The sequence below is a fragment of the Euprymna scolopes genome, chromosome 31 (genome assembly GCF_053919585.1).
Source record: "Euprymna scolopes isolate OS-2025 chromosome 31, ASM5391958v1, whole genome shotgun sequence".
In the NCBI taxonomy this organism is placed as follows: Eukaryota; Metazoa; Mollusca; class Cephalopoda; order Sepiida; family Sepiolidae; genus Euprymna; species Euprymna scolopes.
In genome coordinates this window covers 91,080,386-91,097,634 of record NC_136512.1, presented here as the reverse complement: position 1 = coordinate 91,097,634, position 17,249 = coordinate 91,080,386, and the positions used below count along the sequence as shown (strand labels likewise).

The 17,249-nt window shown below is 36.9% G+C and overlaps 1 protein-coding gene across 1 annotated transcript in view; it reads right to left on the bottom strand.

Moving 5' to 3' along the window:
- The window catches only part of LOC145255570 (uncharacterized), a 97,826-nt gene extending 80,802 nt beyond the window's left edge, over positions 1-17,024 (bottom strand). Inside the window, exon 1 of the mRNA XM_080114024.1 lies at positions 16,972-17,024. Coding sequence (XP_079970150.1) covers positions 16,972-17,024 — 53 coding nt within the window. The remainder of the gene's footprint in view (positions 1-16,971) is intronic.
- Positions 17,025-17,249: the final 225 nt, after the last annotated feature.

The following is a 17,249-nucleotide window of genomic DNA, read 5'->3' as shown; positions in this document are numbered from 1 at the left end:
AGGATGTCTGCTGTGGAACGGGCTTGTCTAAATCCATATTGTTTGTCAGTCAGTAGTTTAGCATCTGTAAGATGATGGACTAGAGCATGGTTAATTATGGTCTCAAATATTTTGGCAAAAAGTGGGAGGAGGCTAATGGGGCGATAATTTGATGGGTCTGTCCTTTCGCCAGAATTCTTGAATACTGGTACAACAGAAGCAGTTTTCCAACAGCCCGGAAAGCAACCTTCATTAAGACATTTGTTGTAGAGTTTAGAGAGAACTGGAGCTACTTCGGCTGAGCACTTTTTTAATAGCACAGCTGGGATAAGATCGGGTCCACATGCTTTTGAGGTGTCAAGGTTTTTTATGATAGCATGCACCTGAGCAGGGGTGGTTTTCAGATCGTCTAGTGTGGCGTCTGTCCGCATAGGAAAGTCAGGTAGGGGGTGGTTGGAAGGGTCCAGTGTGGAGTTTGAGGCAAACCGACTGGCAAGCATGTTAGCCTTGTCAGTTGCTGAGGAGACAACCTTGTGATTGTTGGTTAGTGGGGGAATTGTTGATTGCCCATTATTTACTACACTGTTGTAGATTTTCCAGAAGTCTCGAGTTCCTAGTTTTTGTGCTTCGATGCGCTTTTTAGTGGTTTCCGTAAATTCTCTCTTAGCTGTCGCTATTTCTTTCTTAACGTTATTTCTAGCTTCTATATACTTCAGTCTGTTTGAACTGGACTTGTGTCGGTTAAACCTACGGTATGCATGCTGCTTTTGAGTAATGGCAGTTGCACAAGTCGACGTAAACCATTGGGGAGAGTGGGGCTTACTATAAAATTTCCGCATGGGAACATGCGCTTCGATTGCAGTTTTGAACCAGTCAGTGGTCTCGTTTGCACACTGTTCAGCAGGGAGAGAGAAAATATTTTTCCATGGAGCATCTCTAATTTGTTCCCTGATGGCTTCCCAGTCAGCCTTATTATAATATCTCGTTGTTTTGAGCACTGGCTCTTCAGTTTTGGGACTAGAGTTTAGGGCGATTTCAACCATTATCACTGCATGATCAGCGTTCCCGAGTGGGCTGTGGGCCTTCGCTATGCAGTCATCGGGAACTGTGGTCAAAAACAGATCTAGAAGTGATGCGTGTTGTTCTTCCTGGTCAGGGAAACGGGTTGGAAACGTAACAATTTGTGATAGGGAGTGAGATATAGCGAAGCTATGGGTTGTGCTGCCCGCTGCATCTGTGTGAGTAGAGAATCCAAGCCAGTTTTTGTGGTGGACATTAAAGTCACCAAACACATGTATTTGTGCGCTAGTGTCGAGGGACAGTGCCGTGTCTATGCTGTCAGATACTTTGTTTATTATGGAGCAGTCCTGAGTCGAGGGAGAGCGGTAGAGAAAATAATAGTAGCTAATACTGTGTTGCACGTTTAGTCTAAAGCACATAAAGGCTTGATCATCTCTTTCTAGGTTTGTTTCTCTAGTCAAGGGAAGGGTATTACGAATGTAAACTCCAAGTCCGTGCATATGTCTGTCAGAGTCCTTACGGCAGAGTGGGAGATATCCAGGCATGTTAAAGTGGTTAGAGGGAATGGAGGAGTGTAGGTTAGTCTCACTTAGTGCTAAGATATCCGGGGTATTTGTTAAGAGAAATGCTTCAACATCAGCTAAGTTAGTTCTAAGCCCACGGATATTTGTGAATGAGAGCCTCAAGGGAGGAGGCAAGTTGAATTTGTTTGTCCCTAATCCTGGTTTAAGCTTATTTTTAGATTGTACTGTCGTCATATTTTTTTTAAGAGTTTCGGTAAGGGGGAGCTAAGCAAGAGGTTATGCGGAGCTTCAGACATGCATCACAAGTAGACCATCAGCTGACCTTTCTCCAATTAGGATTGTGGCCTCAGGAAAGCCCACCGGGGATGAGTGCAGGGTCCCTTTCCATGCGCGTCATGGCACTGCAAACAACCCGATATTATTCAACTGTTGATGGAGCAGCCGCTCTAAGCGCTACCAAAGAGTTAGGGCTCCTGTACTACCAGTCGGGAACAGCAGCCAGGAACTGTCAATCCGGTACCCTCAACCCTTTAGAAGAAGGTCAACCCAATCTAACCGCTCAGGCATATCTTATACTCAAGCACTCCCAAATGTTCAGTTTTAGGGGTGGGGCATGTTGGGAATGGGGAAGAACGGCGTTCATTGCCCTAGCCAGGAAACAAGATCTACCGCTGGGTGTTTCTGTCGAATCACTGAGATAGTGTCTCTGCGCTTGACTAATAGGCAAAGAAGGAGTATGGAAGCCGGGCGATAGACAGAGCCTATCTACTCCTTAAGCAATTTAGGTTTGCAAACCGGTGAATTTGTTTGAGTCACCAGCTCTAGGAAGGTTGTCATCCAAGACTGAAGAGGCCTCTCTCCCCTTTGGTTTAGTTTCAGAGTTTTCCTTCTCCTAGACGGATGATCTGGGAAGACCTACTGGGTCCGTCAGCCCTGAGAGGGTTTTCTCCGCGCCTAGGTTCTAATCCAGGTATTTCTGCGACCCCGCGTTGTTAGTGTTACTGGGTTAGTTTGTTGGGGATCATATCTACTGATTAGTTACACTCCTCAAAGTGATTTAGGGACATGCTATTTACTTGTTAATGGATAAAGGGGGTGGGTGAAGTTCATGCAGTGTAAGCGTCTATGTTTGTAAGAGGGCTTGTTAGGGAGGAGATAATGTGATTTTAGTCGTACCCTTTTTTTTTATTTTATTAATGTTAGCTTAGGTCTAGTATAGTGTTACAGTATGAGTAGGTATTAAGAATTGAGCTACGAGTTGTGCCCGAGCTATTTTAGATGATAGGAGGGTTAAGATGTAAGTGCAATATAGCATGGATAAGACAGCAAGTATTGAGTCATGCGTAATTAGGTGAATAGATATATATGGGCAGGTTTTCAGTAGGTGCGAATAGAGTTGGAGTTGTAGGTATTTTTTAGTAAGAGTCATGGGGCGTTTTGCATAACAAGGAGTGTCGTTTCAATAACGTAATTAATCGTTGCAAAACTCGAAACAGTTGTGTAGTGCATATCGCTTTGTTTCTGGGTACTTTGGCTGTTAAGTACCTGCCTTTGTGTGCATAGGCTGTTAAGTCCCTTACTGGATAGGAATGAGCTGTAATGCATGCCTTAGAGGTAGAAATGTATAGATGTTTAGTGATGGTTATTAAAACAGTTTGCATGTGAGGGATTAGGGGCTGGAAGTTAGCGATTCAACTACAGATGCGGAGCAATGTGGGAGTTTAGTGGCGGATAGGTTGGAAGGAGTAGATTGTTAGCGTTCAAGAGAAGAGGGGTTATTTATTTACAGGTGGATTATATATATATATATAGCTTTTCCATTCCCCTTTTCCCAGTGCATCCTCATGCTTTCACTACACCGATGAAGACTGAAGGATCGGTCGAAATTATGTACTTATAAAAAAAGTTTTTTAATTTTTTTTCATAATATTATTATTTTGTATTCCTGCACGTCACCAATTAAAAACGAATAAAGAAAAGTTATAAGCTTTTATACTTTTCGCATTCTTTTTTATTCATATATATATATATATATATATATATATATATATATATATATATAGAGAGAGAGAGAGAGAGAGAGAGAGAGAAAGAGAGAGAGATATGATAATATATGAAAATTTTATTGCAGAGCAGGTATATATTCTCTTTGTTTCTCTTGCAATCGTTTTTTTTTTCTTTTTGGTGGGATAGTGTTCGAACGTCCTGTTCAAGTGTGAGAAGAAATATTCCATATTCCGAAAAATCCGAAAAAAAGAACTCTGTCGTGTTCAATTAGACGTGCTTGAATAATGATTTGCTTCCAATATATATATATATATATATATATATATATATATATATATATATATATATATATATATATATATAATCGGCACTTCTTCACATGAGCTTGCCATCTCTTAAGGTTGATGTGAGCTGTCCATGCGCATGTAGATGACTTCCCACTAGCTGCACTCTTGCATAATCGTTCAAAGACATGACAGGGGAACTTGCCAATATTTGGTTGTATTTCTGGAGAACTTTATTATGCGCCTTTGAGTCTCGTGTCACCCCGCGTGGAGACGAATCTACAGATATAACAATAATACATAAGTAGTCTGGGTGACAGCGCATCCCCATAAAATTGTAGGCCTTGTGTCAGCATTGTTTGAATATACATGGTTAACCAAATCAGCTTTAAACAAAAAAAGCCAAGTACGTCCAAGGATGGAATACTGTTGCCATATCTGGGCAGGAGCTGCTAAAAACAGCCTATCCTACCTTGACTTCGTGGTTTAGTGGGGGATGCCCTTTTCTCTACCCTGCAACCTCTCTCCCACATAAGAGACGCTGCGAGCCTATCCTTGTTTTATCGTTATTTCCATGGACAGGTGCTCGTCTGAACTCCAATCTTTGGTCCCCCTTCGCCAATCTTTCACGAAAAACACCCGTCTAGCTGAATCCACTGTGAAAAATTTCCCCCACTCTTTATCTGTACCTAAATCAAAACGCGGATTTCATGAACAAAGCTTCTTTCTTAGAACTGCACGCCTGTAGAACTCTGTTCCGTCTGCCTGCTTCCCACCGGACTACAACTTGAATGTCTTCAAGTCCAACGTTAACAAATTCCTGATGAACCGCCCCCTTAAGTAAACATTTCATCAAATCTCCACACTAACGTAATGTACTTGCAATAACCCTTATCCCTGAGTGGCTTCCGGGCCTTGATAAGTGGTGATCACTGTGTAATATATATATATATATATATATATATATATATATATATATATATGTACACGCATATCTATGTTTATATGTGTGTTTATCCTGATATATACGTATGTTTGAATATATGTATAGGAAAAATCGGTTGATTTATATTAAATTACCGTTGCACAACTTAATAAGTTTCAATGATTGTTAGTCACGAGAGGATACTAATTCATTTCGATGTCAGTTCGAAATTTGAACAGCGGCCATGTTGGATTTAAATCGAGGCGTCGTTCGTGTCAAAAGTTCATTTTCTGCAAAATTAATGCTTATTTTCAGTGAGGTTATGTCTTCGATATTTTGGTTTCGTATTAAATCATATCTGATTTGTGTATTGTAGATAAATCAGAAATTGTGGGACAGATATTCCTCAGGGTAACAGTGTAAATAGATAGATAGAATGATAGATAGATAGATAGATAAATAGATAGATAGATGTTGAACATTCAGAGGAAGATATATTTTTCTATTTACATAAAGCAAATTATATGTGTATATTTCTATGTATAGGGGTCAATATCTATATTAGTTGGACTACTGTTCGTATCTTGAGTGTTATAATAATATTTCAACCGGTGTAATCTCCAACCTTCTTCGGGTGTATCTTTTGGAATTCGGAAATCTGTCTGTTGAACTCGGGAATACCTACAGAATTATAATCTGCATGTATTCTTTAATCCACAGGGATAGCATGCTCTTGTCCCGTCAGTCATGACCAGGAAGACACTATAAATAATTCGCAACTTTATTTTCAATACCACCCATACCGAGGATTTAACTTTCAATCCCTGCAGGATCTGTTGCGCAGTGTATAAAGTATTTAGTAAAATTCAGTTGGAACTCACACTCTTCTGCATGTTGAAGCTCTAATCACTCAGAAATAAAACTATTTACTTAGGACTATTACAGATCAGTGTTAACGTCACGAAACTGTGTTTACCCGTGGATTAAATAATGGATTCTGATCGAAATGTTTGTTAAAGGCGTATATAATTTTCTAGCTGCACATCGAAAATCATATATGTTGTCGATATTCTCAAAATTCTTGCCCTGTAGAGATATAGACACCGTACAGGTGTGATTAATTTTCTAGCACGATAGAGGGAGCCTACATTCTCTGCAACAACCTACGCAATGTCTTCAATGTATTTGTTCCAACTCATGTTGCCTGTAAATATTAAGCCAAAGATTTGGAATAATGAGTTTTCAGGTAAGGTGGGTTTGTTTATGGTAATCGATGCTTGAGAATATTTCTTGTAATTGGCACAAGAACTATGTCGAACGGAATGTAACCCTTTTTATGTCTTTAATTGTTTGCAGAGATTAAGGGACCAGTATTTAGTATCACTTGTGAAAAGAACAATTTTGTATCAATTCAAAAACTATCATTTATTTTATTAAAACAGTCCAGTGTTCACCGCACTAACACGCATCACTCGATGGCATTGTTGGTGTTTAGATTAGAGAAAAGGTACAGATAAATAGGAGAAAAGCAAATAGTTTATGTCCGGTAATAAAAGGAGATAAAGGACACAAAATAAAGTTATGAGCAAATCTTGCAAAAAAAAAAAAAAAAAGAAAAAAGCAAATAAAACTAATTCTGACTTTTTGAGATGATGGATAATTGTTTGTATTATGTGCATTAATCACACTAATGTTCCTATCTTAGATATTATTTGAACAATGTCCATTGAAACGGTGTGCAAAAAAAAGATGAGAAGATGAGAACATTAGTTCGATTATTTGTATTGATTTGATTGTTCGGACAGTTATTCTCATCTTGGGTGTTAGTGGCACAACATGAACACGGGTGGAAACTCGTATGCGTTTTTTGTTTTTTTAACTAAGGACGAACGGGTTAGCTCTATATTGTAAGAATTGAACCTTGGGTTTGAAGGTGTGTCCGTACATTAAAAAAAAAATTTAGTGGTCACTAGGGTACTTTTTAAAAACTTTCCTATGATTCATTTCTTTACTGAATCTTTCTATTAATTGTCATAATTAATGAAAATAATTTTTACGAGACCGTGGATAGACATCTTATGCGTGCTATCGCTTTTTTTTCTAATAATGTAAATGAGGCAACTCTAAGAAGAAAAATGGGTTTATTATCTCCCTTGGGTTGGGTGTATTTTGTAGAAGGCTTACACAAATCAAAACATTAGAAACAATAGATATCTCATCTAAAAAATTCAGAACTGCATTAGTCCGATTAACTCAAATAATACGAATAAAAAAAAGCATGTTGGTATTTAGGTATGAATAGATTGATACGATACAGCCATACTTATTTCCGCATAAACCGAAGAACAACGTTCCTACAACTACAGCACTTCGCAAAAAATATTTATCCCTTTATTATTTTGTTTAAATTTTATTTCAATTATCAAGTCGATGCGTCTCTGTTTTTTTTTTTTTTTCCTTCTCAAGGAAAACGGCTGAAAATAAAAGCGGGTGGGTCACATGCTTGTCTCTTTAATTTCTCTGCATCATTTTTTACTCCTCCTTCCATTTTGCTCTCGCTCTCTCTCTTTCCTCTTTCTTTCTCTTTTTCTTTCTCCCATCTTCCTTTCTCTCTCTTTTTCAACTCTTTTCTGTTGGTTTTTCATCCTCCTTTTCTCTATTTCTCCCAATTTTTCTCTTTTTCTCTCGCTCTTTCAGTCTCTCTTTTATTATCATTCATTTTTATTGCCGTGTTTATAACATTTCACTCTTTAATGATTAATTAATAAATTTTTATTTCAAATTATTAAAGCACATTTTTTTGTAATATGCTCACACATATTGACCAAATAACGACCTTCTATGGTCATTATAATGCTCGTAAACACACGTCACTTCTAACCAAAGATCTAGAAGAATTTGTTTGGAAAACCTTGCCCCATCCTCCATATTCCCTTCATCTAGATCCCTCTGATTATCGCTTATTTTGATGATTGCAAAACCATTTAGATTGTATTAGAATAACATCATGAATTTATAAGTCAGGCATTTACACGTTCCTTGATGGATAGAATCAAGTTATAAAGAGAAAAGTTCGATTTAGTTATGTATACAGATTGTTGGTTTGTATTACTATATGCATAGACTCGAAAAAGTTATCAAAAAAACAAATATATAAAAACCCAACGAATATATGTCAGCCGATCTCACGGTAACATATATAAACCAGGTTTCTAACAGTATTTGGTGTATATTTTTTATTTTAACTCATTTTTTTCAGACTTACCGTGTTCAACAAAGATTCCGGCGCTATTTTAAATTTTCCAATACATCAGTAAACACTGTATGTTTTTCGAGCTGAATAAACATGTTACATTAAATAAAAACACTAAATATTATCCAGTTGGGCAAAAAAGAAACGTATCTTGTCTTTTGATAACATTTATTTTATATATATATATATTTTTTTAATTTTTGCCATCAATGTGTATAGTGATACAAATCCAGATTTTTAAAAAAAATTCATTTTTAAAATGAAATTTTAATTCGACAAACACTTTTGCACCGATCTGATAAATGGCCGATTTGATCGGTTGACGATCGGAAAGTTGACTTGTTTTACAACCAAATGGGTTAATTATGTTGCAAAAATGTCTAATATTCCATTTAGAAAACTTATGCAAGACCAACAGTACAACACAGAGTTTATCTTTTATTATACAAATATGTGGTTTATGGCAAATAATAATTTTGACATTTATTATTTAAATACGATTTCGGTCATATTGCCTCCGTGGCTTGCACATATATGGCGTAATGTATGCGTCCAATTTTCACAAAGTCCACGCCTAAAATTAAGCTGTATTTAGCTAAATGTTCCTTATGTTTTTTTTTCCGGTGGTCTATTTTCTCTGGTTTGTCAGCCTAGATATATGACTTTACATATCCTGAGCAAAAATAATCTAATGGAGGCAAATCGCACAAACGAAGTGGCCCGTTAGCATTTATTAGTTGTTTTATCAAATGTTTCCTTATGTAAAATGATTGTATCGCCTTTTGTGGCATGTGACCCCGTCCTGCTTTAATCACGTGATGAATTGCTGAACTCAAGATAACCGATAGTTGCCAAACCTGCAATTAAAGGACACAGAGTGTTCAACTAAAACATCGCCGTTTCTAAAAATACACATATTGCTAAACTAAGCTGAACTGAAGATAACCGATAGTTGCCAAATCTGCATCACCATTTCTAAAAATACACATGTTCTAGTAAAGATTTTAGCACAAGTGAATAAGTGCGATTTCAAACGACTTCGTTGTATATGAAACGGATCGATTCAAAGATGATGTTCTGGTGTAGTGTGAGACAGAGGAGAAATTTGTCAAATTAGGTCAGAAATGAGCAAGGCTCAGATACTATACGATAATGGCCCGACGAATGTGACGACGCACAGTACAACGAAATCGAGTAGCAACAATTCGATTTTGAACATATATAAATTAGACATTAACACTACAAAAAATAATTTTTCTGAAAGTGCTCAAAAAGACATCGAAAATGATTAAAGAGTAGATGAATCAACTTGATTGAAAACGAGCAAGAGTAATAGATAGTTATGCGAATACGAAAGGCAGAGGCACTCACGCTAGGTGGGTTCAATCGGTTTGCGACGAAAAGTGAAGTTTCCAGCGGTCCTCTTTTGTATTTCCGTCGGAGAGATAACAACGTAAGGTTTTTTTTTCGGTTCTTGCTGGAAAATGTTGACGTTTTTTCTAAAATAAATAGTCATCCAATTGGTATTGACCCTACTCAACGTGACGTAGCTTTGCTAATCTAACGAGAACCATTGAGTATTTCGGCTTCATTTAGTGAAGAAAAGGTGAATATTTCAGCTGTGACACTAGTATACGCCTATCTGTATGTTTCCGCGTTTGTCATTCTAGCTCTTTGATTGGTTCAGTCCACGAGCGACCATTAGTTTTCACGTAAACGATACGTAGACATGTGCACGGATAAAATAGATGTATTAGTAATACGATTAAGTGCCCATTTGGCCAGGATTTCCTTAAGGATATGTCCTTTTTAATGCTCTTTCCAAATCACAATTAAGGCATATTACTACTTAGAAGAAATTGACAATTATTTCGAATCATGTCTAATATAGACAACATGAAAGAATTTGAGCAGCGAGATGTCTTGTTCACATTACATTTAAATTTTTGCATGTCAAATAAAAAGACCATCCATGGAGGGAATTCCAAAATCTAGCAGTCTTCGAATAAAGTATTAGAGTAGAAGCCTTTCAAACTTCTCTCGACCTTTTTGAATGGAGGGGTGGGATTTAGCTGCTTGTCGAGTAAGCCAGGGGTATTTATGTCGAGAAAACACAATTGCTACGAGTTCTTATTCTGAACTTTAGTTACCCATATTTCATGGCTTTACCCGCCTTTTTTTTCTCGCGTGCAAGAAGAATCACGGTGCATTGCGTAATCAATAAAGACGATTATTTTGGATCAAACCGAAATGTGTCTACGAACCAACTTTTTAAATTCTATATTGTTTTTTTTTTATTTAAAGAGTCTGCATTTATGGAGTGCATCTAACCCCAGCAGAATGAATCGATTTATCGATAGTTTTGAACAGCAAAAGAAGATCGATTGAGGAGATGCTGCATGAATATAAATTGGTAAAACAAAAACACCGTATAAACACGCATACACACACACGTGTATATATATATATATACATATATATATATATATATATATATATGACTTTTTAACTTATATAGTGTTTTAAAAATAGTACACGAAAAAACCCTAGGGGGGGCCTTCGTATACCACAGCAATGCGAAAAACCAATTAAACTAATTTTAAAGGGCTCTATCTATCTATCTTCATATATATATATATATATATATATATATATATATATATATATATATATATATATATTGTTTTAACAAAATCAAGGCATCAAAGAATGGATTGATAGTGTATTTCATCGTTCGTTACAATTGTTTCAAAACCATTCAGACAAATTCTAACCCTATATCGTTCGAAAATTTTCACAAGAACAGCCTATCATTAGACGTTTTAATAAACACTTTTACAATGAACAATATGGAATCCATTTCCCTTTTAAGGAAAATTATGAGAAAATATTTTTCCTACATCTCTTCTTTCCAAGGTTTTTTTTTAAAAAGATTTTTATATTTACCTATTTTCGTATCTCTATTAAAAAAAAAAATAAATGAATCGAATAATCATTTAACGTTGCCACTAATTACATATGTTCACTTACTAATATATTTCACTTATTTATTAAATTAAATTTCTTTATTTCTTTATTTTATTTATTTTTTTTTTATTCCGGACTAATCAACTATGTTCTAGCTATATTGTTTTGTATTGTTTAGATAAACCCTTATATATATATATATATATATATATATATATATATATATATATATATATATATATATATATAGAGAGAGAGAGAGAGAGAGAGAGAGAGAGAGAGAGAGATAAATAGATAGATATAGATATAGATATATCAATAAGTGTTTATCACTTAATTAGGAACAACTCTCTGTCCCGAGTTATCCACTGACATGTGGGAGCCGTCTGTTGTATCACGTCCTCCCTCCATCTCGTTCTTGGTATTCCCTTTGGCCTCTTATGTTCACGAGGTGTCCATTCCGTTGTCCTGATGGATCATCTGTTGTCAAGTTATCTGGCTACGTGTACTGCCCATCTGTATTTGGATGTTTTGATGGCAGTATTGCTGTCAGTAATTCTTGTTGGCGGATATCTGGAATCGGAAGGCTGCCGTCCTATATATATATATATATATATATATATATATATATATATATATATATATATATATATATATATTAATTCAATTTTCACCCCAAACAAGGCACATTGCCAATTTTATGTAGGGGGCTACTATCAGAGACATAAGTAACAGGGGTACTATGTAGGGAGTTGAGCGGCAAGATGTGGGTTCATGTTACACTTGAACTTCTGCATGTCAGTACAGTTGGGGAAGCAGGAACCCGGAAGGGCATTCCAAAGTCTAGCGGTTCTGAGGGTAGAAACTACTGGAGTAGAAGGTTCTCTTAAACCTAGGGATCTCTACCGTGAAGGGGTGGGATTTTGCTGCTTGTCGGGTTTGTCGAGGGTATTTATGTCGAGGGGGTACAAGTGCTTACAGTTCGTCAGACCATTCTCCGTTAAATTACTTGTAGAACAGGTAGAGGGATGCAACATTTCGTCGATGGGACAGAGGTTGAAGCTTAGATGACAGTTCAGGACCTATCAGTTTGGCGACTCTTTTTTGAACCTTGTCTAGGAGAAAGAGACTAGTAGCAGTTGTACCAGCCCAAATATGACAACAATAGTCCATACATGGGAAAATGGTGGGTTATAAAGGTATAGGATACTTTCGGGTGTAAGTAGCTTTCTAGCATGGTAGAGAGAACCTGCCTTCTTCGCAGCGGTCCTAACAATGCTCTCAATGTAATTGTTTCAACTCATGTTTCCTGTGGACGTTAGGCTGATGAGTTTAAAAGATGTAACGTCAGATAAAGAGTCTTTGGTCGTTGCTATTGGTGGTAGAGAAGGTTTCTTGTAGTTATTAAAAGAAAACAAGTTTAGTCTTGGCAGCATTGAATGTGACCATCCATTTTTGTCCCAATTCCGCTACAGATTGGAGGTCGTATAAGTATATATATATATATATATATATATATATATATATATATATATATATATGATTGCTGCATCTTTCCTGATGATCGCCGTCACACTGAGTTCTTCCAATCTTGCCGTCCATGCCATCTCAGATGACTCTGCACTCCTGCCGCAGATTTGCACATCCTGAAGCAGATGTGACACACAAATTGAGCAATTTCCATCGAGTTGACTTCCTCTGGATGTTGAAGGGTATTCCTATGAACAATCACATGTCTTCTCAGACCAGCAGTAGACTTGCAAACTTTACTGCATGTCAAACAGATCATTTGGTCTGTACTAATAGGTGCAAAGTTGACCTGAACAGGAGTTTTGTGCGACTTAAGGTGGTTGACGTAGCCAGCTTTTGACAAAAGCACTCGTTCACAAGTGTCGCACTTCCAGCTCTGTGTATCATGGTTGAGACCATCAATAAAACCTTTGCGAAGCTTTCGCTTCAGATTACTGTGGGCCTGCTTTCTTTTCTCTAGAGCGTCACAACTCTCACGTACATGCTTTCTCCACTTCGGCATTTGCAGAGTACGTTCTTCCAATGTGTCGATGTCAATTTGTAAGACTTTCAAATTATTCTTTGTAAAGTCCCTGAACCTCTTCCTAGGCTTGTGTTGAGGGCGCTTGCCATTTTCCAACTCCCCATAAAAAATTTGTTTTGGCAGCCTACAATCTTTCATTCGAACCAAGTGACCCACCCAACGTATGTGAGATCTGATTACAAAGTTCTCAACACTAGAGCAACATGCTCTCATGAGGACTTCAGTATCGGGTACTTGTGCTTGCCACTTGATGTTTAAGATACGTCTCAAGCATTTTAGGTGAAATCGTTCAAGCCACTTAATGTGCCTTTGATGCAATGTCCAGGTCTCCGATGAGTACAACAATGTGGTCAGCACACAAGTCTTGTAAACGCAGATCTTAGTCCAGTCTGTGATGCCACGATCAGACCACACTCTCTTTTCCAACCTTCCAAAAGCAATAGATGCCTTCTGAATTCGCCTGTGGATTTCAGTGTCAAGACAGCCATCCCTCAACAGAGAACTACCAAGGTACACAAATGAATCAACTACACCCAGTCTAGCACCACAGACCATGATATTTGGTTCCACGTATGATTGGCCCGGTGCAGGAGTGAACATCACCTTTGTTTTAGAGAGGCTAATCCTCAGACCAAAGGCAGTGCAGGAGTCAGCAAAGCTGTTCATTATATGCTGCATATCAGTCTCAGTGTGTGACAAAAAATCAGCATCGTCTGCATACAGTAACTCCCTGGCCAAGACATGATGTAGCTTGGTTCTGGCATTAAATCTTCTAAGATTAAAAATGCGACCAGTGGTTCGAAACTTTAACATGACACCCCTATCGCAATATATATATATATATATATATATATATATATATATATATATATATATATATATATATATATATATATATAAAGAGAGAGGGAGGGAGGGAGGGAGAGAGAGAGCAGTATTCATTTCTCCGTATTTTACAACTATTCTTGCGTCTTCATTTAATCTTCAATGGCATATCCTTTTTTTTACACAGTGATCACCACTTATCAAGGCCCAGAAGCCACTCAGGGATAAGGGTTATTGCAAGTACATTACGTTAGTGTGGAGATTTGATGAAGTGTTTACTTAAGGGGGTGGTTCATGTTTTGATTTAGGCACAGATATAGAGTGGGGGAAAGTTTTCACAGTGGATTCAGCTAGACGGGTGTTTTTCGTGAAAGATTGTCGAGGGGGGACCAGAGATTGGAGTTCAGACGAGCACCCGCCATGGAAATAACGATAAAACAAGGATAGGCCCGCAACGTCTCCTCCGTGGGAGAGAGGCTGCAGGGTAGAGAAAAGGGCATCCCCCACTAAGCCACGAAGTCTATTTTGTACTCTGTCAAGGCAGGATAGGCTGTTTTTAGCAGCTCCTGCCCAGATATGGCAACAGTATTCCATCCTTATTACATTATAACGAAATACTAAATGCAATAATATTACAGATTGTATAATACCATATAATTGCAAACAAAAAATGCGACTAAATATTTGTATTAATATTTATAATACAATCCCTAGCAGATACAAAAAGTTCATTATGCGAGATAGGGCAATAATAAAAATGGTAATTTGAAGTAAAATCATGTAGAATTTACAAGAATGCAAAAATTTTTATTTTATTTTTTATCCTTAACCCAATCGTTTCAAATATATATTCATTTAACATAAATTAAATATCCCCAAAAAGCTTTTCAGCAAACAGTATATCAAACTGTTTTTAATTAATCAATTCCAATATTTTGACTACACAAATAAGGAGTTATTAAAAAGATTTTCAAAAATTCTACTGCATTGAAAATAATGAATTACCCTCGCCAATCTTTCACGAAAAATACCCGTCTAGCTGAATCCACTGTGAAAAGTTTCCCCCACTCTATTTCTGTGCCTAAATAAAAATGCGGATTCCATGAACAAAGCTTCTTTCTTAGAACTTCACGCCTATGGAACTCTGTTCCGTCTGCCTGCTTCCCACCGGACTACAACTTGGATGTCTTCAAGTCCAACGTTAACAAATTCCTAATGAACCGCCCCCTTAATTAAACACTTCATCAAATCTCCACACTAACGTAATGTACTTGCAATAACCCTTATCCCTGAGTGGCTTCCGGGCCTTGATAAGTGGTGATCACTGTGTAAAAAAAAAATATGCATGGCTCGGATCTTCAAAGAATGTATCTTCTATTCTGGAATATGTTTTAAAATATTTTGGTACCAGCATTCATTGCTTTAAAATGTAAAATTATTATTGTATCCTCATTAATTCTACTATAGAATATCCGTTTTACATTATAATTTCAAATGTAATTGTCAACTTATGAACTAATAAGCAAAATTTGTAATTACTTACATCTATTTTGCTAATAACATTTCCTACGATGAGATGAGCCATTCATTGAAAATCCATGGATTAAGGAAAACCATTATTCTTTATCATAAATATCTTTCGTATTTTTTTTATATTTGTTTATTTTTTTAATTACTACATTTTAGTCTTTATTTTATTTATATTTCATCATTTTTTTTATTCATTTGTATATTTTTTATATGTTATTTGTTTATTCATTTTTATTATTTTATTATATTATTTATTATTTTATAATTTATACTTTCTTTAATACTACGTTGTAATTCGAATAGCTCTTCCAATGTATAAGAACCTGGCATCAATCCCCTTTTACTAGAAACCTCTTTTTGTTATATTAACTAATACCATAATTATAATAGGATCTGCATTCAATTCATATATTTTTCGCAACAGTATAGATTCATCTACAAATATTGCACACATAAGTTTGTCGCTCCAAAGAAAATAACACTACAGTTTAAAAAAAAAGAAAACTTTCATTGAAAAAATCAATTCACGTAACTTGATTATGTATTGATGCCAGGTCCTTATACATTGGAAGATCTGACATCTATCCAATGTAGTCGCCTTCAGCCTCAATCAACGCCAAGATGCGGGTTCAGAACTGAGTGCACGTCTTTTCCACAAACGCCGGCGGGAGTACGGGGAATACGCAGCGAATGGTGATGATCACGCTGGCTTTGGTGATCAAACGAAGTAGTCCACAGGGTTCCGGTAAGGAGAGGAGGGGAGCCTGTCAGAGAAGGGTACAAAGTCGTAGCACTCCTTTTGAAGCCAAGCCTCGATCTATTTGAACTTGTGGGCCGGTGCGGAGTCCTACTGCTACAGCCAGGGTCTGCCAGTGGCCACCTGATTGCACAAAGGGATCACCATTCATCTTAGTACAATTTGGTGTTGATGTTCAAGCCGACTTCGAAAATGTGAGGTGGCATCCTGTAGCCTTCACTTGAAACCATACCAATGATTACAACCGTGACTGGAAAATTCATTGAGATGTGCCATCAAGCATTGAACCGTCAAGATTTGCATTTTGAGGGTGCTGGCAATGGTCCTGTTGTCATAACTTGAATCGCTATAGAGCATGAGTTGTACAGCGGCGCATCTCAGATCTCGTTCATTGAACATTGTGTCATTTTCAGACATGATAGACGGATTCTTTACCACTTGGGATTTGTACACAACTGGCCAACTAGTAGATGGTCTACAACAAAAAATGAAAAATGGTTTTCATCAAACGGAAATGTAATCATGTCGTCTTTTCAATTTAAATCATTTAATCATTATCGTTCTTTTACTATGGTAAGGTGTGAACCATTAATATCAAAAGTTTCTTGTGTTTTGGTGACGGACAATCATTGCCATATTCTGAAAATATTGTCGCCAGCGTAGTTGCATAAGTATAATTCATCTGAGTCGATCATCCATAAAAACGAAAAAGAACTGATTGCATTATTTGATTTGATCAATAGCTTTTAAAATTATGGAAGACCCCCACTACAAATACTCCTGTAACAGGGCACTACGTTCCAACCTTTCAGATGTTGATATCCGATTACGGGCGACTTAACCTTACCCGTTGTTCTTGTGTAAGACTGGTATAAACTCACCGGCTTCCTTAGCCGACATGTCCATCTAAGGTTATTCTAACTTCATATCCAAACTCGACCCTCGAGAGCTTCATTTATCTGGAATAACTTCCGCTGCAGCAGGGACATCTCGAATGAAGACCCCAGAATATCCCTACACACTCTTTAAAGTAGTAATTACAGCAAAGTAAAGAAAACTGTCATGAATGTAACATCTTTACAAATATTTTGGCAGCAAAAATGTTATTCAAGGCCTTTAAAATAC